This window comes from Colossoma macropomum, unplaced genomic scaffold (genome assembly GCF_904425465.1).
Source record: "Colossoma macropomum unplaced genomic scaffold, Colossoma_macropomum, whole genome shotgun sequence".
Taxonomy (NCBI): Eukaryota; Metazoa; Chordata; class Actinopteri; order Characiformes; family Serrasalmidae; genus Colossoma; species Colossoma macropomum.
The window spans coordinates 39,699,609-39,726,658 of NW_023494789.1; the positions used below are offsets into that span (position 1 = coordinate 39,699,609).

Here is a 27,050-nt window from a genome sequence, read left to right on the forward strand (position 1 = left end):
TGCCTTAGAATCCCTTGCATGTACGCCAAAAGCTTATCACAAAACTATTGTGAAACAATATCTAGGGTATTAGGCAGTGTATTCCTAACCATTTTGTGTCATAATGTTCATTGAGCGAGTATTAGAGGCATTTAGACGTCTGGTTCCTATCACCACCACTGCGAACAATTCTGACTCTGAAAGTTTCTCTAGAATGAAATGTTTCTCATCGAACTACTCCGAATGACTTTGTTTACATTTTGACGATTTATTTATGCAGAAAATTTGGAAAATCCACTGGTTTTTCAAAAATTCTACATGATTAAATGATTAAGATGTGAACAAAGTCATTCAGAGTGGTTTGGTGTGAAATGCTCTGTTCTAGAGAAACTTGCAGAGTCAGAATTGTTCACAGTGGTGGTGATAGGAACCAGACATCTGAATGCTCCCTCACAGAGAGTTGTTACCTAAATGGTATACGCTGCCTGATGTCTGGCACATTGTATTATGATAGCTGTGGGATACGAAACGTATTGCTGTCAGATTTATGACTGTTTTATCATCATCAACATTACATATAAAAACTGAAGAATGTAGGGTCCACTGGTGGTTTGGGATAGTAAATGAAATGGCTATATTTGTGTTGTAGACATTGTGACCCCTGGTTCCATTGACCACCACTGTATAGAAATCTGAGTTTCTTTACAATGAAGGATTTTACGTCAAAACACTCTGAACGACTCTGTTTTTACGTATCAAGGCCTGAATGATTCAGAAATATAAAAAATTGGTGGAATTCTCCGTTAAGGTCGCTTAAACATTCAGCTCCAGACCGGTAGGTGGCGGTACTGACTGAGCGACGAGCTCCACTCAACAATACAGGGCGAGTTACAGCGGAGGTCCTTTCCGACTCCGGTCTCTCAGCAAGTGTAAAGGTAGGCCGACTCTGAGGCCCGAAATCCATCAAAATCTACATAATCGTTTTATATATCGCCTCTTTTTTGACTCGATATGTGCGAAGACTCTCTTATGTATGCGTGATTAACAGTCTTGCGCGAAATTACACTTATTAAATAGGATATTTGAGGGCAGATGTCTGAGGACGCTGAGGCGGCAGCTAGCGCGGCTACAGTCAGTCTTCCTGAATGTAGCCAGTAGAACAGAAATACTCAGGATCCAGACCTTTTAGTTTTGGTGACTTAGGTGATTGTTTTTCACCTAAACGTCAGCAGTTGGTCTTAAGTCGAAACGTGCAGCCACAACAGTAAAATTTGCTATTAAACCGCGAGCTAATGTTTAGCATGCTAGCTCGGTGTGAGCCCCAGTTCTGTTTGCTCTGTGGTGATGGAGCCGCTTGAAACGGCGCCTTGTAGCTGTTCGGTGATGTTTTATATGTAGACACTTCAGTTTATCTGTGTTGTGTATCTGAATCAGTGAGCTGACATTCATAACCAGTGGAACTGGCAAGCAAGCTAACCTAATGATGGATATTCCTCATCTGAATCTGTCCTCTGCATGGCGGAGTACGTTATGGGCTTATTAAGTCATTAATCTTCCTCTGGATGTGTTTGGATCCTGTTGTGCTCCAAAAAGTCAGTTGTTAATCTGGCTGACGAGTTTGCTGCCTGGCCTGCTGTTCAGTGTTTTTCAGTCACCAACTTTTGCTTCATTCTTGACTCCAGAGGGAAGCGTGACCATGATGTTCACTCACTAACCTAGCTTATATGTCTAATGTTGTAGACCATTTCTTCTTAAATTAAGGGTATTATTAAGGAGATTGTCCTCCTTTGCTGCACCAACAGTCTCTACTCTTTTGGGAAGGCTTAGCACTAGATGATGAAACATTTCTGTGAGGATTTGATTGCATTGAGCCGCAAGAGCATTAGTGAGGACAGGTAGTGATGTTGGGTATTTAGTTCTGGATCACAAGCACCACTCATGCTCATGCCTAAAGGTATTGGAGCACAATTATGACAAGTTCCACTGCTTCAAAGCCCAGTGCTGGGCAGCTGTATACCCATCTAGCTGATGCTTAGCAGTGGGCATGATGGCCATAGGTTCAAGTACAGCTACCCCAGAGCATCCCATTTTGTTGGTAGCATTTTTGTATGGAGATAATGCATACATTGTGTGGGATTGAATGCCTGTCAGCAATGGGTGCACCTTTTAAAATGGCTGCGTTCTCATTAGAAGGGGTGTCTGAATACTTTTGCATGTGGTGTACTGAGGAGTTTCCTCAGTCTGTTTTTTTTTTTTCCCCCTTATTTTTGTTGACTGAAATACACCAAGGTCACTTCGTTCTCATTGATAAATGCCTGGTCAGCCTGTTGTTTGGTATGTACATATTGCTAAAGGTCAGAGTGTAACTATCATTGGGATCTGCTTGTTTGTCTAGATGTTGATGCCTAAGAAGAATCGCATTGCCATCTATGAGCTCCTCTTCAAGGAGGGCGTCATGGTGGCCAAGAAGGATGTGCACCTGCCAAAGCACCCGGAGCTCGCTGACAAGAACGTGCCCAACCTTCACGTCATTAAGGCCATGCAGGTGAGTACCGGGAAAGTTGGTCTGGAATGGTTCCAGTCTGGGATACCTTAATGTGCAAGTGAATGGTCGTCTCGTGGTGATGAAATTGGTGTGGTAATATGCACCTGTGTACTAAAGGAAGAGTGATTTTATTCTCATCTTGTATACCTTTTGTTTGGTCAGAATTCTGACTGGGCTTGTCTGAAGTTAACTAACACAACTTCTGTGTCAGCCATGAAAGCAAAGATACATGTATTGTTAATGAAAGCCTGACTGGTGAGTTTGCTGATGTGTTGTAAAATGCATGCAAACATACAATATTGCTGCTGAATGCATAGGTGGTTTTTAGGGAAAGGACAAATGTTAGAACTGATGCAGCACTGTATTGACAGCATGGATGAATTGGTTTGTTTTCCTGTGTTAAACCAATTCCCTTATCAGTAATGGTGTTCAAAGTTCCCTTTGGGTATTAGTTATTAATAATTTAATTTCATGCAATTATTAATAAAAGCATTACTAAATTAACACTGCTTTGTAAAGCTATTTAGATAGACAGTGATACAGACTGCATTCATATTTGAGGCTTGCGTGCAACTGTTGTGATTTGGAGAAAGGAAAAAAAAGGTTGACTGGTTTCCTGTATTGGCAGGTTCTTGGGTTTACTGTCTAGTAGTGTCTAATAAATAGGAAAAATCTGGTGGTCCTATTAAGCAGCATACCCATACAGCTAAGCCGAAACGTGTACTACTTTGGACAAACTATGTGTGATAAACTATCATTGATCGTAATCAGTTGTTCCTGAAGAAAATGTTCCAGGCAAATCCATGTCGGGCTTTCTTACTTGAGAAAAATGAACAATGTGCTGGTTTACTTGTGCCCAAGTTCAGCCACATGATGGGCTTTAGGTAGGACTTTCATTAGTTCATGTAACGGTATAGTTATGCAGTTTTTTCTAAGCTGCTAAAAAACTGGCAATCCAGGAGATCCTTTGCTTCAAATGTAGTTGTTGATGTATTTCTGGTTACAAGCGACTTTGGCCATCAGTTATTGAGCTGCACCTTTTCTGAATGATGCTTGCTTTGTGTGGGTTGTGTGGGTTACATGAAGTACTCCTTGTTGAGGGGGTCAAGCAGTGGTATGTTAAATGGCGCATAGTTGTCAACATTGCTAAATACTTTAAAAGTCCTAAAATGCCTTTTTTTTCCTTTGGTAGTCTCTGAAGTCTTGTGGGTACGTCAAAGAACAGTTTGCCTGGCGCCACTTCTACTGGTACCTGACCAATGAGGGCATCCAGTACCTGAGGGACTTCCTGCACCTGCCACCTGAGATCGTTCCCGCAACCCTCCGTCGCCAGACCCGCCCTGAGACAGCCAGACCCCGCCCCAAGGGTAAGATTGTCATGTGAATGCTTTTTGCAGTTGAAGGAGTTTGTCATACTCTTGAAACAAATGAGATGACTGAAGGTTGAAAGCCTTTTAGATTAAATGTAAAGAAAATTAGAAATAATGTTTATTTTTCCTCTCAGGTCTGGAGGGAGAAAGACCAGCTCGTCTGGCCCGTGGAGAGGGAGACAGAGATGCATACAGACGATCTGCAGCTCAGCGTAAGTACACACTACTGTCAAACTGCCGAGCTGAGCAGGTCAGCAGATTCTTTGCCCAGGGGGGCAGGGGTTTACTACCAGCCAAAACTGAGATACAACGCTCTGAGAACACACAGTACAGGGTGGACTATCAGTGTTGTCTTTCAGTTGCTTTTCACCCAGCTTGTCCCAGTGGTCAAGATGCAGTTGTGTTGAGAACAGTACACCTGTAATTCCATCCAGTATTTATTTACTTAGCAGACTTTTACACTGGTGGGTGTATGAAGGGCTCGTAAACCTAATACATGCATTTTGTATTACTGTAGCTGGAGCAGACAAGAAGGCTGAAGCAGGTGCTGGAGCTGCCACAGAATTCCAGTTTGTAAGTACATTTTTAGAGTTGTGTAAATGTTAGTGGGCCATTGTAATTCAGCTGTCCACTAATGGAGATTCGATGAAATGATGGTACTGATTTCTGCCTTCTCTTTTTCACAGAGAGGTGGTTTCGGACGTGGCCGAGGACAGCAGCCACAGTAATTTTCCACTTTGTCTGTATAATAAAGCGTCAAATATGTTTTATGTCAGTGTGTTTCTTTTCCCAGTCACATGTTGAATATTGCTTTATATATTGGGCATCTGCAGAAACTCTGCACATTGGATATTTAGATAAAATGGACATTAATACTTTGTTGTGGAGTTAAAGCACGCTGAATATACAGCAATCTCTTCCAGTTAGGCAAATGAGGCCGGGCCAGGGATATTACTAAGTGTCAGGTCAGAGATTTGTAGGAGAGGCATTAATGACATTCCCCGGCAAATGCGCTTATATTGACTGGATTGCGTTCACACCAAGCTGACATTTGAACACAGTACAAGTCTGTCTGCTGGAGATGATCAGTCATATCCAGGTCAGAGAGATGAATGCTCAGTGTGCGTAGTTTCTTTGAGTTCTTTGTTAGAGGCCATGTATATGACCATAAAATTCATAAAATACTTTCACGTAATACTTAGGGGTTGTGAACATGATCAGACAATTTTAGTCTGACTTAATCTATAGTATGTGAGACCTAAATTCACAACTTGCCTACTTTAGATAGGAAAACAATGAAATTGGGTAAAAGGCATGAAGTTCTGCATATTATGTGTGACAGGTATTGGTGAGAGCCTGCTGTTGGTTGTCATGCAGATTCCTGCTGTTTTACTCTAGTCCTGAAATGAAATCCTGGATAGTGCAGCACTTCACTGCTTAAGCATATGTGATTACTGATTTTTCAAAATTTCCTTATAATTCAATGGTTAAGATGTAAACATCATTCATAGTGGTATATGTATTGGTACATTGTAGAGAGTTTCTGACGCTCTTCCAGTGGTGGTGGTAGGAACACAAATACAGCTGTTTTAATTGTTCGAAAAACAAACAAAACTTGAATATGTGAAAGTTATTGTATGTTGATGGTGGTCATCTGACATGTTTTGTAGGTTAAAATCATTTTTTAAATCTCAATTATACAATAATGCCTCATATCAGGGAGCATATTTGTAACTGCTTAATGTGATGTAGATTATAGAAGCATTAAACTCATCAGATGTCTGGTTCCCATCACCACCACTGTTAATAATTCACAGGATGCAAGTTTGTCTAAAATGCCTCTTGCATGACTGTTTACATCTCAACCATATAATTATGCAGACATCTTTGAAAAGTCTGGAATGAGCTGAAATAGTTAAGTTCTTGATAAAATGTGTGGCCTCAGATCTGAATAACACCAGCGCTGTTATGTAGTGTTACAGCATGCCAAGTTATTTTACTACATTGCAGAACAGGGCAAAGGTTACATACATTTAACTGAATGAGGCTGTTGGATTTGAACTAATGAGTTTTGACTTTGATTTGAGGGAAAAATGACTGGATAGCAATCTCTACAGCAAATATAGTTAGGCCCTCTGAGCCGAGCTGTAAGGGCTCCTGCTTTCCTCCTGTAAACATCAGAACAAACAGGTCACAGTTCGAACTTCAGAGATACTGTGTGCAATGTATTTGTAAGCAAAGGCACACTATAATGATAATGTGAAATACTGATGTTTATTTGTTGGCACATTTATATTACATTCTCATACTGGTATATTCCACAATCCCAAAATCACAAAGCAAATGTTCCAGTGAAGGGTATGCTTGTTAAACGGAAAAGGGTCACAGCTTTAGGAACTGAATTAATGTCAATTTTTTTCTCCATGTTGGTTTCTATAGACCATACTCTACATCAGGCAAATTTCAAAGGTGACTCATTGAGGACATGTGAAAAATCTAAACTCAGGCTGGTGTTTTGATGTAAATTCAAAGTCTACATTCAGGGTCTAATGCATTACGCTGGGCTAGTAATAGTAAGGTGCAATAGAGGGTAACTGAGCATAGTCAATTCAACAGGTCAGAATCTTTTTTCTGTCTGGAATCAAGACTGCATGAGCAGAGTCAAATCTGGAGAGGGAGAAAGGACTACAACATGCTGTCTGTATTCCACATATAATCCAGCTACTCCCTGCACAGGAGACTGAGATTTAGTTTTAAATTAGTCAGAAATTCATTATAATACACAGTTTTATGTTTCTATGGGCGATTGTGCTATGTGCAGTTAAAAACAGCCCATCAATACTGTTGCGCTTTCTGGGCAATTAAAGAAACAATATTATGTATTAAGTATTATGTAAAGTCCATCCACCCAGCTATAGGACTATGTAATCTTCTAAATCATGATTTTAGTGTTTGACGGATAGACCTACACTTGTCTAGCCATGTAAACAAAATCATCACAAATTTGGATTTACTCAGTTGAACCATGGCCTCTGTTAAGATTATGCCTGAATGTACGGGCTCTTTGCTCACTAATAACCAAGCCCACAGAGTTGGTTTCCCAGACAGGGATTAAGGCTAGTCCTGGACCGTTTTTCTTTCTGTGGAAAACCTTCATTCAGAAGGTTGTGTCTTTTAGGGCTGGACTTAAATCTGTGTCTGGGAAACAGGCCTCAAAGTCCTAATCAGGATGTTTTGTAGGGGCAAAACTGATACATCATCTCAACAAAACGGATCTGCTGGCAGGGGGTAAAAAACCTACATGCTTAAAAATGATGGTTCTTCAAGGGTTCTAGGGTAAACAAAATGGTTCTATATAGAAACGAACTTTCAGAGAACCCTTTGCATGATTAAAGTGTTCTTTGCATCATGAAAAGCTCTTCAGATTGATGAAGAACGTGCTGTAGATGGTTCTATATAGAACCTTTTTGAAAAGGGTTCTATATAGCACCAAAACGGTTCTTCTATTGTTACGATGTCTGTCTTATTACAATAGAAGAACCATCTACAGCACAATTCTCCATCAATCTGAAGAACACTTTCATGACGCAAAGAACTTTTTAAATCGTATACAGGGTTCTTTGAGTGTTCATGGTTCTATATAGAACCATTATCTTTACGAAAGCCCCCCTGAAGAACCATCATTAAGTATGTAGATTTAATTCTGGATTAACAATCATGCAGAAAAAATAAAATAAAGGTGGGACTGCTTTAGCTGCCAATTCTCTACAACCAGTCCGCAAGAACCGGTTTGAGAACGGCTGCTCTATAACAGCTCAAACATCCTGCTTGGGACCTTTCAGTTCCATAGCCAATGACCAGAAACTCACATGTACCATACCCAACCTCAAACCACATGTACTGTAATTTTTCTGTAAATTTAATATTTTTGTGTTTGACCTATGCAGAAGGGGGAAAAAAAATAAATGGCTAACTACAGTGGCTCCAGATTCACAGTATTGTGCCAACTGCTGCTTGCTGTCAGAAGGGCAGGTAAGCAGTCTGGCTAAGACGACTTACTAAATGGTTTAAAGAGGAAAAGAGAAGGGAAAAAACAAAGCTTACAGTTCGAAACCACTTTTTTACATGTTAAAACAAGGTCTCTTGTCTGTACAAGCCTTGTTTAGCTCTGCATCATGTTAGAAAGAGTGTTAGTTCTTGCTGTCAAGCAGGTCAAGCAGGTATGGGGCACTTGAATGAAGATGTGGATTCAACAATTCCCTTAAGAGATGAAGAAAAAAAAAAAAGACTACTGCAAAGATCATTGTTGGATATTAATGAGGGCTATGCAACACCTTCATCTGCCCAAATCAACACGGTATGAGATACAACTCTTCCATTGAAAACCACAGTTAACAAGAGGCAGCATTAACTATTTGTGCCTTCATGCAGTTGACATGAGCCTTTTTACAAGCTTAAAACAAATTGAGGGACGACTAAGGTGTGTGGGTTTTCTGTTGGACACATTCAAAGGAACTGCTACCTTTGACTAAACTAAAAAGTGCCCTCAGCTTTCTGAACTTAAAATTACCCAGTGGGCTTTGAAGCACAACTTTGTAGCCTAGTGTCTTGGACTTGTATTCCACCTAATTTGGGTCCACAAAAAAGAAAAAAGTATTACAGTGGGCCCATTTGAAGTTTGTTGCCTGCTAATAAATAAAAAAAAAGAGAAAATAGTTTGATATGTGCCTATCTGGGGTTCTTCTCTACAGAACCTTCTGGTTACATCCACCTCTGTCGCCAAACTTGACATAAATTCCAGAACCTTGCCATTCAAAATAATTCTGGTTTTAGTGGTTTTGCCATTGAAATTTAGGAAATAACTAGCAAATTTTCTTTTTTAAAGACCATTTCTCACTGGCACACCATCAAAACACTGAAATAAATAGAGGCTTGCATGCGATATCAGCAGCGACATGCTAAACCTCAAGGACCTCTTAATATTATAATGAACATGTAGGACTCTCTTCTGGCCACAAAAAGCATACGTATGCTCCCACAGCCTTTTGATTGAGGTTCCAAAGGGTAGTCTGACTTGGATGGATGCGCTAGGCAAAAACGCTAACATGGCCCAACAATAAGCGGACGCAAGGGTGGCATGAAACAAACCGATTTGCATGCTAGCATGCCTGTGTTGACTGTTTGTTTGAACTATCCCTTTAAAGTCAGCATATTCAAAGACTTAGGCTCCACTCTCTAGTCAGGGAACAAGCATAAGTCAGCCATCTGTATTTCTTCAGCTCACAAGATATTTACAAAATGCCAAAAGGGGCAAAAAGGGGGAGAAAAAGATTACTCAAAAGACCTACCGACACCAAATACAGGTTGAACATTCATCAGATCACCCAAACTCGTAAGACAAATAAATATCAGTGCTCATGCAAAAACGACTGACTTCTCACATTTCCATCCGTTCAGGCAGCTAAGCATTTCCTTCTCACTGTGGGGTGGTTCAGAGAACAAACACATACATACACCATCACACGCACACTAATACGTGCTCACTCACTCTCACATACAGGAAAATGAACGCATAAAAATATTAAAAGCCTCAAGCGTAAGTACTAGGCTATGTGTATTTACATCACAACAGTAAAAAGTAGTTCTTGCATTCATTTAACCTCACACTTGGGCCACGTAGAGGGCACTAAAGGGAGAAAAGGAAGAGGAGGGGAAAGAGTATTTCATGCAACTGTCCATTTGTAGGGGGGGGAGGAGGTGAGAAATCAGAGTAGAGAGACAAACATTAAATTTACATTTACAAAACAAGTTTTTGAATATTTACCCAACACTTGTCAAGTTTGTGCCACCTTTCTGGCACTCACAAAGGGTTGGCAAGGCAAACCATTTTTAAAGGAAAAAGAAGAGAGAGAGCGCAAAGAGAGAAAAAAAAATACTGAAAGAATAAGAGCGAGAGTGGTGGCGGAAGCATCCGGAGTGTCAGTGTTGTGTATTAGTTATCTGATATCAGAGACAGAGCTCTGATTAATGTTGTAGGTGGGCGAAAGGTCTCCACCTATCGTGGCCACTAGAGGCGTCCCGTTACTGGTCAGGCAGCCCTCCTGTAGAGCCTCGAAGTAGGTGGCCTGAACTGGCTTGTGACACTGCAACACTTGTATGGCATCGTCTATTTTAAACCATTCCCTTTTTCTTCCTGTCAACAGAAGAGAAGGCACAGCGCTCTCAGTGGGGTTGTTTAGTCCTGCACAGTAGGGCTGGGCGATACTTTGTCTGTACTGCTATACCGTGATATTTATATTGCTGTTCAGTTTTAGCGCTACTTTTTAGCCACATATTTTCTAGATAATTAATATTATAGCCACAATATAATGCCCATGAAATAGCAGGGTGTGTTTGTGTTTTTTTTTAGCCTTTTAATTTAATTTTGTGGACTCATCCAGGCCCAGTTTAAAATTCATAAAAATTACATATAGCAGACATAGCTTTCTTTCAGTATCGCCCAGGTACTACACAGTACTGTATACACTTATGGCATAGTGTAAAAGTTCAATAATTCCATCTAAAAATCAATATTAGGGATGCATCAATACCAATACTGTTATTCACCAATACCACTTAATACCCTATGATGTAAGCTGAGCGTACGCAGCTGCACTAATGAACAAATGACTCAAGCTGGCAGAGAAGGAGGGTCTGCTCTCACAGAGAAGTGTTACTGACTCCGTGGCAGTTGGACACAAAGTCGTCACTTTAAACATACTGCCTTGGCATATTCCCGCCAGACCTACACTGCGCGATTTCAGCTCGTTTTAAACCCACAAACACAGTCGCAACCACTTCCCCAATACGGGTGGAGACACACAGGCTGGCAAGATGGAGGCAAAAAAGTTGACACTGCTAGTTTTAAACGTGACTATGGTGATTTTCTTGTAAAAACAGGCTGTAGAAGGTACTGTTAAGGTACATTGCTCTCATTTACACTAACAACTACTTAATACTAAGTAGGTTACTCAGTATGGTATCAGATTTGGCATTGGCGAGTACTAAAAATATGTATTCGAACTTGGTCTGGGGGACAAAATGGTATTGATGTATCACTACTATAAGTTACTCTCAAATACTTACCGATGTTTACAGAGTCCTCCCAGTCTTCCAGTACTTCTTTTACGATGAGAACATACACATATGTCCTGTGTTTCCTATCTCGATTCTAAATAAGAAGAAAATTAATTCAAAATGATGCAATGTTCAAGACAAAAAACTGACAAGACAATACGTCAAAATGCAACTGCAACATGAAATTTAGAATCATCGGTATATAAAACACTGTATGTAAAAAATATCTTCTACATCCAAGCATCATTAAGATATGAGGACTAACTGAAAATCCCAAGCTACAAAGCTTTCTGAAAAAATGATCAAAAATTTTTTTGTGTGGAACTTGTCTGCACTTGATTTTACCTACTCCAATTCTATAAATTACTGTATATTTACAATTTTCATTTCCACACCACCTCTCTCTTTTACTGCAACACTGAGGGACATTCACAAACCTGCACAGTCTTGTGTTCGATCCAAATAACTAATTTTAGAAAAATAATCTGTGCAGCACAGCAGGAATCAAAACCAGTACCGCAGACAACAAGAAGTTTGGTTTAGTCACAAAATGTACTCTAATATTAATTCAACTCACCTCAAAAATTCCTACTAGTCTTCCTAAAGTGCCCTTGACACCAGCCTATCAGAACAGAACAAAAACATGCACACAGTTTTTAACATTTAAAGCACAAGGAAAAAGAAATCACTGGAAACACATGTGCTGCAACCCAAAGTGACAAGATAAAAGGGTTTGACAAATTCAGTAATAATCTGTTAATTTGACACGACCATCTATTTTATCATTCATTGTCTAGATTGTTCATCATTCACATTTCAGTCTTGCTATTCATCATTTAATATGAACCTGTACTTAAGTTCATGGCTGGGAAAAGATATGCCCCTCTGCTGCACATCTACTAGTCACTGAGTCTCTCATATGCAAAGCTTAAAACTGATCAACTCTTCAACACATCTTAAATAAGTACTCAGGCAAAATGTCATCAACTTCGAAAACCCACTCACAGTTTAATGTTGTCTGAAACTAGATTTAATCTAAACCTGAGAGGCTGGCCCAACGTGTAAAAACTTTTGATAACCACACTGATAGAAATACCACTGAGTTAATCAGTGAATTTAAAGAGTAAATAATGAATAATAGTTTCATTTTGCTTTAGATTTTATTATAATCTGCAAGACCTTAATGAAACTGTCTCTGTATTCAAGAAACCACTTCTCAGTTGATCTGTTAGTTTGTGCAGTGGTAGTTCAACTTCAGTTGTGATTCTGTAGTTAGGAGCAGAGAAAATACAGAAAAATTCACGAGGCTCATAAAACTTTCAGTGCCCGCAGCGCTGCCCTCTCACAAAATAACAACAGACAAACCCTAGAAACTATAAGCAATCTCAGAAATAAAATCTGACAGTGGTTTCTGCAAAAGAAATAAACACACATTAATAGGAATGAGGCTAGAAGAGACTGATAGTGAAGAGACTGATGATCACATCGGTGATACTGTTTTAAATTTTGATACACAGTTGTGAATTTTTTTTTTTCAATATAGTATTGAAATAGTTACACCATTAGTACTTTTACCAAGTATAATAACGTTATTATAGAGCCCAGGATTTTCTGGAGTCGATCCTGCTACTGGATGTCAATAGTTTTAGGTTGCAAACAACAGATTGATAATTATGCTGTTGTACAGCCAGCTGTGCGTTTGCCAAGACAGCAGCACTGATGGAACAAGAAAACTGTAAAAAGAGCTATAAACAGCTTCTAAATTTTCCATTTTATTCATAAAGATTTTGTTACGAGATGGTTGTTTCAAACTGTTTCTACTCGCTAATTTCTTGGTTTTCACACAGCATCAGCTGTTCAGCATAACTGGCTGGCAGGGACAGTGACAGGCCTTTTAACTAATGGTTACTGTAACTGGACTATTTTTCTGAATAAATTACTGAGGAGGACTACTGGGTCTTCTCTGGTACAGCTGATACACGCAGGTTTTACAGAGTAAAACAGAAATAATAACTAATGAGATTACTTTTCACAGGAAGTATTAAGTTATGTAATCCCATTACATTTTGAGAGAAGTAATCATTAACTTGTAATATATCACTTTAAGTAACCACCCCAATACTGGTTAAAAGTCCCATTTCTAATGCACTCAAAAACTCAAGCTGTTTTATTGGCAGAAATTAATTAAGCACTTTGCTGTGTTTCACTGGGTTACCAGACTTAGGATTTTAAGTTTAAGGTATTAGGCACAGTTGTCATCTTGTTTTGAAAAGACTTTAGACTTTTTCAGCAGTGATTTGTGCATTTTTCTTTCCTTTTGATCTTTATACAAAAAGCCAATCAGACGTCACATTAAAATAAGAGTTGGACATAACATTTTTGGACAGGTTCTCTGGCTTAATTTCAACATGTTACAGAACCAAGAATAGATCAGGGTCACAAATAATTAGAATGCATGCTGTGTAGTACTTATATGATTTTTTCAGGGGTGACTGGGAACCAAAATTTCAGTTTAGTTCAGCTACATAAAGGCACCTCATTCAGAAAGGGCTCTAAGGTTAAAAGATTAGATCAGGGGTTCCCAATCTATTTTGCAAAATCTACTGGCTGCAGGTTTTCATTCTTACCAAGAAAAAGACACCAGACTCTGCATATTTAATCAAGTGTCTCTGTCCTCAAACAACTGATCAGGTGTGATAATCCTTGGAACAAAAACATGCAGCCACATTGGCCCTTTTGCAGATAAGACTGGGCATGCACAGATTAGAGCATGTGTCAGACTCCAGTCCACGCAGGCCAAAACACTGCAGACTTCAGCACACTGCCTCATTAAACACACCTGATTCAGCTCATCAGCTAATTAGCAGGAACTGAATTCAGAGCGTCAGATGAGGGTAAGCGCTAATCTCTGCAGCATTTTGACCCAGAAGGTCCCCAGTTTGACATGCCTGGATTAAAGCAATAATTTTGACAACAATTTTTTGCTCACCAATTACACCTGTATTCACCTTAAATAATGTGGAATTGAAAGCTACTTTCCCAGTTTACACACATCCCAAGTTAGTTTTAGTCCATAAGGTTAGTTTAATATTTCATTATCATGTTTGGTGAAGAATATTTTTTCTTAACATTACATCAAGAATAGACAGAAAAACTCAAGGCTCTGTTAATGGCAATCTAACTGAAACTAAATTAAATGTGTAATCGTATAGCCTTGAATGTCAACTCTAGAGCAGAATTCACCCTATTCACACGAAATTCTCCCTATTTAATGACTAGTGCCTGCCCGACATGAAACTTGAGGCCAAAAAAAATACTGATTTTAATGGGTTAGAAATTCTGATAACTGATATATTTTAGATATTAATTTTATACTCCAGTACTTTTAGTTAAACAGTGCTTTACTGTCTGATATCAGGGCTTTACATAAATAAATTGAGCATGTAGTACTGGTGCTATAAAAGTTGCAAGTGTATTACATTTTTTAACACCAAAATAAATATAAATCTTAGTGGAACAGATTTTCAGTAATGAAACAGAAGCAATGTGTAAAAGGTTTGTATTTTAAACACAAACCAACACCAGCAGTGACGTAAGTATGGCTGAAGTCATGAATTTCAATGAATTTGATCATCTTATTATTATTAAAAACAGACTAAAGACAGAAAAGGCAGCAGAAACAGAAGGGGGTGCTTCAGTCTTTTGGCATGACTTTTTTTTCAGCAGGCAAGCTGTAAAACACCACATCATTGCTGGCTTTATGTACAACATTACAGCCCCAAACTAAACAAATTTTGGGCATTTTGTACATCACAAGTCCCTTTGTTTACAGACATCTGGATGTGTTTTCTAGTGTTCATATTACCTGAGTGAGTGACATTACCATAAACTCTACAACTTAACCTGCATGACAGCTCGTACAACTGCACTGAGCAGATGCTTGGCCAGTGGGGAAAGGTTTGATATTGCACACACCACTGTAAGAACAGCTCAGGAATAAGTGGCTATGAATAATTGAGTACAGCTTCAGTGAGCACTTTTGACTTGACACAGTACTGCGATCACAACTGTGATCTTTTTTTGAATTCATACATATTCATTTCTACTAGCACGTGTGACAGTAATGTATAATAGCTTAAACTGACCATCTTATACAAGATAAATAATATTGCACTGTGGTTGGTACATTATTTATTGTTGCTTTATATTTGTTCTCTCTATAAAAAAAGTTTGTTTGTGTTATTCTCATGCTAAAGATTGTTATTTAACACGATGTTCTAATCATGATGGTGTTTTGTTCAACCTGTATTCCTATAAACATGAGGTGATTCATACTGAGTTCTCCAGTAGCACAACTGTTTAAGATTTTGTTCTACCATCAGGAGGTTATGCATTTAAATCTCACCAAAACCAATTGGTCATTACTGGCACATTGGTAACATTTTGCAGATATCGAAAAAACCCATAGGCAGTCAATACAGACCAATTTTATTGGCCACCTGATTTACTGGTCAAGATCTATTAATGACACAACAAAGGTGTCACTAGCACCATAGAAAGTATCTTCTACAAAGTCTCTTTCACCCTTCTCTGTTTCCACCATGATTTATAGTTAGAAAGACCGCCTTGATTTACCAAAGGGTAGGTCAAAAGAATACAGGAAGGACGTCCTGTTCATTTGAATGCCGTACGTCCTACAAATTCTATATTCCAGCACATTATGGTGACATATTAAGCATATAAAGGGCAAAAGTTTGCATTATAGGGGGCCTAAGGAAGCTTATCCTAGTGTTGCTGCTGGAGGTCTGCCTAACTGGAGCACAGCCAGGGTGTAGAGTAAAGAGCAGTGGTTAATCTGAGTTTAACGCCCTTTAACACTCCACTGTAACGTGATCTGCCTCTCCACATGAGTGATGCGTATCACTGCCCATCACAAGAATCTATGACCAGAACATCAGGGTTAGCTCAGAATGGCTTACAAGGATATGAGTGTCCCACCATTCAGTAGCACAAAGTCTACCGAAAACGAATGAAGCACTGGGTTTCAAGTGGGACATGAGAGTTTTTCAACACACTAAACTTTTTTTGTTTTAATTTCCATTTATGTCAATCATGCACAGCTATGATAACAGCAGCTAGAGGTGGGCGATATGGCAAAGTATAATATTGCGATCCTCCATGAAGTTTTTTACAATACATGATATGTCACTGTATTTTTTTGGGGGGCATCTGGTAAGCTGGAACAGACAAAGTAGTGCCACATTTTAAAAATACTATGAAAAACTATAAATCCAATCACTTGTATTTGACATATGACTGTGCTGCACTAAGTCCTATTAAACCAATCAAACATGCAGTTGGGAAGTGATTTATCCACTTCCCAACTGCATGTCTGATTAGAGATCCATTGATCTGACAATAGATTTGCTCAGGAAAGCATACTGTGACATAATTTATCACGATAAAGATAAATACTGTCATACTGCCAACTCTAACTGTAACTTTAATACAGTTGTAAGTTCTTCTCATATGTTTTAAGGCCAAATCATAACTCAAGTGTTCAAAGGTCCACTGCTTTGTACCGCATTAGTAACAGTGCAATAACTGGATGGAAAGTCACATTCAGCATCAGCAAAATAACAAGTCTGACCTCTTCACAAACTTCTCGGACAGCAGCAACATTGGGCTCTTCCTCCGGCTCCATTCCCCCTCCTGGTACAATCCACTTGTCTGGATGTCGACTGCTACTCACCAGCAACACCTGGATCAACACAGAGCAGCAATACAGCTGACATAGCAGGATCTGACAGAACTTGTCATACATACCCCCTCCAGTCTGACAAAAGCTGACGTGCGTAACGAGAGAGACAGACACCTTTCTGAGCCAAAAGTAGGCCAAACGATATCCATGAAAATCACACAGTGAACTTGGCAAGTTAACTGTTCAACCGTTATAAACAAACAAGCGGAATGGCGCTGCAAGACAGCTTAATTGCTAAATCTCTTGAGTTTATTAAGATAATTAGAGTTTAACCTCTGGACTTCATGAATAACAGCGTCTCCTTGGCCCTAAATGTTGAAAACGAGACATATTTTACAACCTTGCGAGCTACTCGGTTGGCTAAAACGTCTAGCTAACATAAGCTAGGTTAGCTAACCTAGCTCATCCAGAGCGCTTGCCAATGAGTACGTTGGCTAGCCAGCTAACGACTAGCCAGCAGTCTTTTTGTTGCTTTTGCGCGACCACCTCGCACAAACTGCGGTGTCTGCAGTACCCTGGACTTTTTCAGACCCCAGTGATCCTGGTCGGTAAAAGCCATACGGTACCGCCCAATATTTATAAGCTGGACGGAAATTCGCGGGCCGCTTCACTGCTCTCGGTAGCTGACAGGCTAACCGGACACAAGGCAGCTCAGCGTCACTGAGAAACCGCACCGTGTAGCGTTAACTGGGCTAAGCTACCCTTAGCTCACTGTTATACAGCCACACTGCCGCCCTCGAGCTGTTCAATCTCGGCGCTCGGCTTTTCCTGTATTAAACTCAAAACGTACATTTATTTGCTACCAAAATACACACCCGACTACTGAACATTTTACTGATTAGAGCACCATTTATGGTCGTTATCACGGCCCATTCAATCACTCCAGTTCACATCCCCGGCCTCACCTCCTCCTCGGTCTCGCTCCTAAAGCACAGGCAAGCGGCCCTTTTCTTATAACCATCTCCATCATATGTGCGAGTTTGGTTGGACTTCAGCTTCATCATCTCGGTACGACAGGGACTAGTATCAGAGCTCGAACCTCCGGGAGATGACACAGCCTTCCGACGCAAAGTTCACTGATGGAAACCCCGCGTTTTCAATAAAAGAAATAAGTTCTTCTACGCTTCATTTTTCCAAAGCCAAGCGCATCTCAGCCACAGACGCCATTACTGAAACTGCTACGTTGTCGGCGCAGCCTGACCCTCCGTGAACGGCTCTTCACTAGAAAAGTTGCGTAGCTGTTCTTGCAGAATCTGGCGTAAAGTGACGGGAATCCTTAGCGTGTCTACAGGAGCCCCTCTTAACACAGCGCAGTGCTGTCTCACTTCCACCGCCACACGCAGGCACATATAACTGTAAGCAACAGTTTGTGAACCCTTTAAAATTATTTGGATTTTTGCACCAGTAGCTTCTGAAATGTGAAATGTTTTTGCATTTCAGTACGTATGTATGTAAGGTTTTTGCACATTGCACACACACACACCCTAAAATGCCACTGCAAAATATATATACACATATTTACATATACATATACACACACAAATATAGCTATATGTCTATATCTATCTATCTATATATGTATATACAACACTAATTCTAAAAAAAGTTTGGACCCTGTCTGAAATGTAAATAAATGTAAATAAAAACAATGCAATGATGTGCAAATCTCGTAGACCCATATTTTATTCACAATTGAATATAGAACACATATCAGATGTTGAAAGTGAAACATTTTACCATTTCATGAAAAACATTAACTCATTTAGAACTTGATGCCAGCAAATGCATCTCAAAAAAGTTGGGACAGGGCCATGTCTACTGTCGTGTAGCATCCACTCTTCTCTTAACCACAGTCTGTAAACGTCTGGGAAGTGAGAAGACCAATTGCTGGAGTTTTGGGAGAGGAATGTTGTCCCATTCTAGTCTGATGTGGGATTTTAGCTGCTCAACAGTCCTGAGTCTTCTTTGTCGGATTTTTCGTTTCATGATGCACCGAATGTTTTCTATTAGTGAAAGGTCTGGACTGCAGACAGGCCAGTTCAGCACCGGACTCTTCTTCTGCGAAGCCATGCTGTTGTGATGGATGCAGTTTGTGGTTTAGCATTGTCTTGCTGAAATATGCAAGGCCTTCCCTGAAAGAGACGTTGTCTGGATGGGACCATGTATTGTTCTAAAACCTCTATATACTGTTTAGCATTGATAGTGCCTTTCCAGATGTGTACGCTGGCCTAATGTACACTAATGCAACCCCATACCATCAGAGATGCAGGCTTTAAACTGTGCACTGATAACAAGCTGGATGGTCCCTCTCCTCTTGAGTCCACAGGACACGGCATCCGTGGTTTTCAAAAAGAATTTCAAATTTTGATTCACCTGACTACAGAACAGTTTTCCATTTTGCCTCAGTCCATTTTAAATGAGCTTTGGCCCAGAGAAGACGGCAGCATTTCTGGATCATGTTATATGGCTTCTTCTTTGCATGATACAGCCTTAATTTGCATTTGTGGTCGCAGCGACAAACTGTGTTCACAGACAATGATTTCTGGAAGTGTTCCTGAGCCCATGCGGTGATTTCCTGTACAGAATCATGCCTGTTTTTAATGCAGTGCTGCCTGAGGGCCCGAAAATCACAAGCATCCAATATTGACCATCGGCCTTGTCCCTTGTGTACAGAGAGTTCTCCAGATTCCCTGAATCATTTGATGATACTATGTACTGTAGATGGTGGAATATCAAAAGTCTTTGCAATTTTACGCTGAGGAACATTTTTCTGGAATTGTTCCACAATTTTTAGATGCAGTTTTTGCAGATTGGTGAACCTCTGCCCATCTTTGCTTCTGAGATACTCTGCCTCTTTAAAATGCTCTCTTTTTATACTCAGTCATGTGAGTTAGTTGCAAATTGCTCCTCCAGCTGTTTTTTATTAGTACCACTTACTTTTCCAGCCTCTTGTTGCCTCTGTCCCAACATTTTTGAGATGTGATGCTGCCTCCAAGTTCTAAATGAGTTCATGTTTTTAATGAAATGGTTAAATGTCTCTAGTTCAACACATGATATGTGTTCTATGTTCTATAGTGAACAAAATATGGGTCTATGAGATTTGCAAATCATTGCATTCTGTTTTTATTTACATTTTACACATCCCTATATTATATATATATATATATATATATATATATATATATATATATATATATATATATACACACACACATGTACACACACACACACATATATATATATATATATATATATATATATATATATATATATATATATATATGTGTGTATGTGTGTGTGTGTGTGTGTGTACATATGTATATGTGTGGGTACACACACAACTCACATCTTTTCAAGTGGGTCATTGGGCCTTATTTACCAACCATTCTTAAGAAGAAATTACTTCTTAAAATTCACTTACGCAATTTTTACAAAGATTCGCCAATGTTTCTTATTTGAGTTTTGTTCTTAGTTAGGTACAGAATCTACACACACTCAGGAGCACAGAAGTGTGAACAATTCTGCCGTTTAAGAACACGTCATGAATCTGATGTAGATTTTTTCTTAGGACCTTTCTCAAGAACAAATTTAAGAAAAAAACTTAAGATATTGAATGAGGTCCACTGTGTATTCATTAATCAATTGCCTTGATTAATTTAAATGTACAGAATAATAATATGACCAGTACTGTATTTTTTATGACTTAGATTCTGATAAGAACTATTCATGCACAAATCCAGACCCATAAAGCTTTTCAGCCCAAAAGAATGACAAGACAGCAAAATGAGAAAATGTATTTTATTAACAACACAACATGCTACACAGGTACAATTTAGTTCTTAATTAAACATGAAATAAATATGTATCCTGCTGCTGCATCAACAAAATGTGGTATAAGCCTAAAAAAGTTTGTAGACAATTCCTCAGCTGCATCAAAAATAGGTGCAGGGCAAAGGCTATTTCCAAGTGAAAAGACAAACATATTCTATACAGAAGTCATCAGTGCTATCTGAACACTACCTTGGTCTTTTGCTGCCTTTCTGTACACTGTAATTCCTGAGGTGGGTAATGCATATTGTTGCAATGGTTCAGAAAATGGGCATGGATGAAACGTGTGATGTAAGCTCAGAGTAAAAACAGTCATTATTACAACAAAAATGTGGGCTTGTCACGAGCACAAGCCATGGTACTGAGGTATAGCTGGTCAAGCGAGCATTATTTCACAAGTGTTCATTGTAAACTCCCAGTAGTATTTGAACGGACCCATAAATTTTGAATTGTGATAAACTGTCGTTTAAAGAATAGTGTTTACCAGATAAATGTATAAAAGACTTTAGCCGTTATCAATTTGCCCTGGGTGTCTTTCCGTTTGTCCTAGAAAGTGACCGGTTGGGAACAGTTAAATAAAACGTGGCAAATCTGTCAGTGAGCAAAATACCTAAGACGAACAGCCCATCGAATTTGGTCACGAGATAAGTGCTACTGGAATGTACGTGAAGTGAGAACTATGCTTGAAACACCTACATCCACTATTCAACTAATACAACAGATTGAGAAAGACTGCTGAGAATGGTTTCTCATTATCTAAATTCCGTAAATGCGTGGTCAGTATATCTCACAAACTACACACACTTAACCTTCAACAAATGTTCAATACTCACTCATCGACATGTATAATAAAGCAAATCTAATAAAATGAAATCTAGCCAGTTTACGGTGCAGGGGTGTTTTAAAACAGCTGCATTTAAGCAGAAAGCCCTCCACTAAAACTATAGGACCACTACACATCACAGTCAAAACATATAGCTTGCTCTTTCTAATTCTATAACTCTCACCTTAGAAGCCACATAAAATACATAAAAAGCCAACCTGAACAAAAGTAGAAAAGCACCCAGTAAGCACCATTAAATGTACTAAACACTTACATGATCTAATTCACAGATTTCTAAAATTATTCCAGTTTTTACATAACTGATTGTGTTACAGAGAGAGAGAGAGAGAGAGTGAGTGAGAGAGAGAGAGAGAGAGAATATGATGTATATCAGTCCTCTGAAGTTGTGAAAGGGGTCTGAGCAAATGACATTCCCTTGTTAAACACAGGTTGCAGATAAGTGAGTGGTGCCAAGTTGAGTGTCTTGAGGTAGTGCTGAGGATGAGACAGTTACTGCTCCTCATCTTCATCCTCCTCGTCGTCCTCCGAGCACTCCTGAGATGCCTGATCTTTTTCCTGTCTCACAAAGAACATAATGAAAAACACAAAGGCAATAAATGAGATCGCATTTCATTAAACTAATTTAACTTTACTTGGACAGTAAACTACATATGGTCGCTGCTGGAACAAGACTTTCTCTCTAAAATGGTAAATTTACAGAAAAGATTGAGAGAACAACACTTTTTATGCACGTTAAAGTAACAAGATTGTATTCCAAGTTTTGATCATTCCTAAAGGAGAACAGAGAGGGAAGAAAAAATGGAAATACAGCATTTTTGTTCCAAATGCAACAATATGCAACATTAAAAGTCTGCAAGATGTTTCGAAAGGATTCTGTTTGCTGGGTCTATTACCTCTTTCTTGGGCTTCCCCTTTAGCTTCTTTCCTGAAGATGACACAGCTCTCTGAGAAGAGATACCATTTTAGTCTCAAACGCAGCAGTTAGGAATGCATTATGATATCAGAACCATATCATAATTTTATGCAGATTGAAGAGATGTTTACATTTGGCCAATATTGTAAACCATTATTTCATGAGCAAGAGCAGAATGTTCAGGCAATGTTGGGCTACTGTGCCAAAATGTCTGTATTTTATTCCTTTTACTGCACCTGTAACCCTACAGAAACACATTTCTAATATTATTCCATAATGCTAACCCAGACAGATTTAGTCACACCTTCTACATATATCTATATCTGCAGATATGTACATGAAAAATCTTGTATATCAGCCTTGTCCCACAACCCTACTGACGTATCCCTACTTTTCAGTCCCCTTTGCACTACACATTAGGACAGATGGACTGGGTACGTTGAACCTTGGTCATCAGACTTTTATGACACTCTAATAACAGTTAAATAATAATAATAATAATAATAATAATAAGTTACATTTCTATAGCACTTTTCACAATGCCAAGGTCGCTTTACATAACAAAGAGCACACACACAAAATAAACCCTAAGACTAAGCAGTAAAGGAGGAAGAGAAATGCTCATAAAAAAAGAAAAGTCTTTAAATCAGATTTGAAAGCAGAAAAAGAAGAGCAGTCAGGTAGGGATTGAAGAAGAGAGTTCCAGAGTTTGGGGGCGATGGCACTGAAGGACATTCCTTCCAAAGTGGAAGGTTGAAGGGATAAAATAACTAAGACAAAGTTATGAAAACTGAATGTGAAAATAAGTCACATCCAAGAAAGATTACAGCTCCTCCAGACTTTCCAGCAGAGAACAGCAGAGGGTGCCATTGCTGAGCTGGAAAACAGGTGGAGGGGCCAATGAGTTCACTGAGAGCTGTGACGTGGTGGGCGACAGACTGACAGTGCTTAGCTCACAGCTAGCACTTAGTAGGCCATCAGCTGAAGAAGGCCTGAGGATGATCCTTCAGCAGTCCTCCTCTGACTCATTACGCATCATATGAAAATGCACAGAACAAATAAAGTGTGTACGAGAGAAATACAGGACTGGGCTGGAATGCACTCACTTTCTTGGAGGGCCCTTTGTTTTTGCTGCCTTTTGGCCTCCCTCTTGGTCTTTTCGGAACAGGGGATCCACTGGACTCCTGAGAGTGGAAAATACATCATGAGCCATGAGGCTGAAACACAGAACCGTGATTTAACTCACTGCTTTACGGTGGTTATGTAAAGTTATGCATCTGGCAGAGGCTGGACATAACAGGCCTCATTCCTGATCCCTACCAAAGTTACAGGGACCTGTTAGCTCTTAAGCCTAGCCTACTTCTGACAGCAGCCACTGTACGAGGCTTAAGTTGGCTTCCTAGTCCAATTTTCCCGTTCCATCTTAAATGGTGCAGCAGCTACATTCTGGCACCTCGGGTACCAGAATAGAGCAGCACCATTTAAGGTGAGACGAGGAATTCGCATAAGAAGCTGCCCAGCTTCGTTATCCAGCTAGTTAATGTTATCACTGTTACCTTCGGATGTTTTCTCGGCCTCCCCCGTCCCCTCTTCTCCACTCCATCCTTCTCTTTCAGAGAAATGCTCTGTTTTTCGGAATCACTCATGTTCCTGATGTTCCTGCGTCACCTAGTCGAAGAAAAACAGCGTAATAAGTATTTCAGCAGCCTAATAAACGCTTACAACTGTAACCAATCGACGAGGATGAAATCAGCTTCTTGATCGAATTCTCCCGTTCCACCTTAAATGATGCAGCAGCTACATACTGCCGCAGCGTTTACAGTGGAACTTAACATACTGTAACTACTGCACCATTTAAGGTGGAACGGAAAAATAAATTCGAACAAGAAGCTCAAGTCTTATAAGTCTTACACGGCCAATACACACATCAATAGAGGTCAGCCTGTGTTTTATGGAGCTACAGAATTGACGATACAGATCAGCAGACTATAATTAATGTAATCTACCACATAAAATAGCTTAGTTTATATTTTCTTTCCCATCACGAAAGAAATGGCCTGAGACAAGCCGCACTAACACGCTCCGAGGCGGCGGCGGCGGCTCCGCTTTCGGCCGGCCGGGCCTTGGCGATGTTTGTCGAGAAAGACCGAGTCGATTTCACTCCGAATTAAAGAACGAAACGTTAACTTACATGCAGCGCTCCGCACGTCTGATTTCACACAGACGAAACGAATATAATCGTATGCGTGTATTGTGTGTCTCGATTTAGCCCCACCTCCTCCTGTGCACAATGTCTTCTGATTGAATTAAAGGACAATGCCCGCTCGCCGCTCCAGCTAGAGAGGAAGCCCGGCCAGGTCCATGCAATAACGCACGACCCAAGACACTGCAAACGGATTCCGTATTTCGAGGAATAAACCGCTTTAAACCGTTTTTCAGGAATAACCGTGCCCCTATAATAACGTTAAGCCAATGGAAAAGCCAGTGGGAGGCTCAGGCTGAAGGAAAGACAAAGGGGGCGGGGAGACCGGGGACCATCTGCTTTGGCAAGGCAGCTTCCATCAGGCTGTGGAGATTTTTTATTAAAGGGCAACTCCACCGACTTTTCAAAATGTCAGCATAATTAAAAGGTTGAGATGTAAACAAACTCATTCAGAGCGGTTTGGTGTAAAATGCTCCGTTCTAGAGAAACGTACGCAGTCAGAATTGTTTACAGTGGTGGTGATAGGAACCAGACGTCCCCCTTTAAAAGCTCCCTAACAGAAAGTTAGGACATGCTGCCTGATGTCTGAGAGAATGTTTTATGATAAAGAATTTGGGCCTAAAACGTATTTTAATCAGTTTCTTTTAATCTACCCATGGTGGAGGGATACATGAAGGGAGTTCTAAGGCAAAAGAGTCCCCAAAGAAAACTTTTTTGTTTCAGATTTGCCACTATTTTACTATCATCATTACATATAAAAAGCTCAGAGGGCATGTGTAGGTTCACTGGTGGTTTTGGATGGTAAATAAAATAGCTATATTTGTGTTGTAGACATGGCGGCCCCTGGTTCTTATCACCACCACTGTAAAGAAATCAGTTAGCAGAGTTATCAGGTTTTTCTACAAATGAACCATTTCACCTCAAACCACTCTGGATGACTTTGTTTATATCTCAAACACTGAGTCTGCTGAGTCCGACTAATATTGTTATTACAATACTTGTTTATTGATTCTTTTAAAATGAAAAAATACTGGACACGTAATAATCGATTAGGCACCCGATTTAATTTTTGCATTTACAATACAATTTTATGCTTGTATTTATTAAAGATTTATAGTAAAAATAAATGTTTCCATCCTCACTCCATATTCCAAACCTCCTGCCATCTCTGGACGTGAGGACTCTAATGAGAACAACATAACTGCCACATGTACAGGCGTCACACAACACACACACACACACACAGGATAGAAAATGTTCTTAAATTTCTAGACACACAGACTCTGGTTGACTTGTTCTAGTCCACGAACATCAGTCCAATAAAAGACGTTTTCCTTCAATTTCAGCACAGGTGAAGCCTGAGGCCACAAGGCCGATTAGACTTTTAAACCCACATACACGCCTCACGCCCGCCATTTTTCTCTTTAGACTGAATCTCTACCCCCATTTAAACTCATAGACATAATCAGACTGGGCTAAACCACTGCTAAGAGCAAATGGGTTAACAGAGGATAATACAAGAATCTAAGTATATTAATGCAGACATCATTGTCCACTAAATACATCCTGACATGGCAATTAGCCACACACTATAAGTATGTTCTCATATTTAACATTGTTCTTTCTCTCCCACAGGTACCTCAATCCCAGGCTCTTCCCCCTCCCCTTAGTTAAAAGAAAGACAAGATCAATATCTAAGTAAATATATGTGCTCATTTTTACCTTGGCTTTTACATATGTTTTTGTTTTAAAATCCCCACGCAAAGTGTCCCAAAACAGTCTTGGTGATGGGGCAGGCCCACTGACCTCATCACAAACAGCCAAAGCACTTCTTGAGTCACTGGTGTCTGGATGGATGGATGGATGGATGGATGGAAGGGTCCAGTAACAACACAACGGAAAGATCCTGAAAGGACAACAAGCACGAAAGCCCCAGATTACCCAAACAAAATGTAAACCTGTTCATGTAGAGTTTACACTCACAAAGCAAACCATGGCTTCACTTAATGCTTTAATGCACAGGCAACAACAAACAGCACAGACATTCTTGTTCTAATTAGGCAACGTGGTAGCATAAACCACCATTCATAAATAAATGATATTTAAATATATATGTATCCTTAAGTACCAAATCTTTGATATTTATCATGAAACATTGACTATTTACTATCACCTTTTCTGCAGTCTTCAATCATTGTGAAAAGCTCCCAAGTAACATAACCAAACTAAAATTAACCACTTCATAACCTTACTGTGTCTAGCTTTAATAAGAAGTACTTAACACAATAAAGTCAAGCTAAGACAACAATATACATTTAGTACTACACTGTAAAATTGCTCATCTTAATGAAAGAATTTAGTTAATGCAACTTAAATACTACAGAAATTTGGATAAACTTAATCAGAAAAAAGATGAATTGTTGACATAGTAACTCATTTTGATCTTTTTTTAGCGTATTTTAAGTTAAGGTAACATATATTATATTATATG

At 39.5% G+C, this 27,050-nt stretch overlaps 3 protein-coding genes across 4 annotated transcripts; 1 reads left to right on the top strand and 2 right to left on the bottom strand.

Annotated features, from left to right (window-relative positions):
* The first annotated feature begins 808 nt into the window (after window positions 1–808).
* Window positions 809–4,659, top strand: rps10 (ribosomal protein S10). Its single transcript, XM_036571299.1, has 6 exons — window positions 809–914; window positions 2,375–2,524; window positions 3,717–3,891; window positions 4,029–4,106; window positions 4,412–4,467; window positions 4,581–4,659. Exons 2-6 carry the CDS (start codon window positions 2,375–2,377, stop codon window positions 4,620–4,622), a joined length of 501 nt encoding a protein of 166 aa, XP_036427192.1. The 5' UTR covers window positions 809–914; the 3' UTR covers window positions 4,623–4,659.
* Window positions 4,660–6,149: 1,490 nt separating this feature from the next.
* nudt3b (nudix (nucleoside diphosphate linked moiety X)-type motif 3b) lies at window positions 6,150–17,965 on the bottom strand. The gene is made up of 5 exons (XM_036571298.1): window positions 17,677–17,965; window positions 16,661–16,771; window positions 11,588–11,632; window positions 11,020–11,104; window positions 6,150–10,087 (listed from the first exon to the last, which is right to left on the bottom strand). The coding sequence occupies exons 1-5, from the start codon at window positions 17,773–17,775 to the stop codon at window positions 9,891–9,893; spliced, it is 537 nt and encodes a 178-aa protein (XP_036427191.1). The 5' UTR covers window positions 17,776–17,965; the 3' UTR covers window positions 6,150–9,890.
* A 2,590-nt stretch (window positions 17,966–20,555) lies between these two features.
* hmga1b (high mobility group AT-hook 1b) lies at window positions 20,556–24,853 on the bottom strand. 2 transcript variants are annotated; one of them, XR_005007282.1, is made up of 5 exons: window positions 24,632–24,853; window positions 23,913–24,024; window positions 23,463–23,540; window positions 22,337–22,387; window positions 20,556–21,998 (listed from the first exon to the last, which is right to left on the bottom strand). XR_005007282.1 is itself a non-coding variant. In XM_036571300.1 (5 exons), exons 2-5 carry the CDS (start codon window positions 24,000–24,002, stop codon window positions 21,933–21,935), a joined length of 285 nt encoding a protein of 94 aa, XP_036427193.1. In that variant the 5' UTR covers window positions 24,003–24,024; window positions 24,548–24,645; the 3' UTR covers window positions 20,556–21,932. The 2 variants fall into 2 exon arrangements, 1 of the variants encoding a protein (XP_036427193.1); XM_036571300.1 differs by having other exon boundaries at window positions 24,548–24,645.
* Between the last annotated feature and the right edge of the window lie 2,197 nt (window positions 24,854–27,050).

Bases quoted from the DNA above. Each gene is read 5' to 3' on its own strand.
- rps10 (XM_036571299.1), top strand. From the start codon at position 2,375: ATGTTGATGCCTAAGAAGAATCGCATTGCCATCTATGAGCTCCTCTTC. The intron at 4,107-4,411 runs GTAAGTACACAC...GTATTACTGTAG, and splicing joins CAGACGATCTGCAGCTCAGC to CTGGAGCAGACAAGAAGGCT. The intron at 4,468-4,580 runs GTAAGTACATTT...TCTTTTTCACAG, and splicing joins CTGCCACAGAATTCCAGTTT to AGAGGTGGTTTCGGACGTGG.
- nudt3b (XM_036571298.1), bottom strand. From the start codon at position 17,775: ATGATGAAGCTGAAGTCCAACCAAACTCGCACATATGATGGAGATGGT. The intron at 16,772-17,676 runs GTGAGGCCGGGG...GTGTTGATCCAG, and splicing joins GGAGCGAGACCGAGGAGGAG to GTGTTGCTGGTGAGTAGCAG. The intron at 11,633-16,660 runs GTCAGACTTGTT...CTGTTCTGATAG, and splicing joins TCCGAGAAGTTTGTGAAGAG to GCTGGTGTCAAGGGCACTTT.
- hmga1b (XM_036571300.1), bottom strand. From the start codon at position 24,002: ATGAGTGATTCCGAAAAACAGAGCATTTCTCTGAAAGAGAAGGATGGA. The intron at 22,388-23,462 runs GTGAGTGCATTC...ATCTCTTCTCAG, and splicing joins ACAAAGGGCCCTCCAAGAAA to AGAGCTGTGTCATCTTCAGG. The intron at 21,999-22,336 runs GTAATAGACCCA...TTTGTGAGACAG, and splicing joins AGGGGAAGCCCAAGAAAGAG to GAAAAAGATCAGGCATCTCA.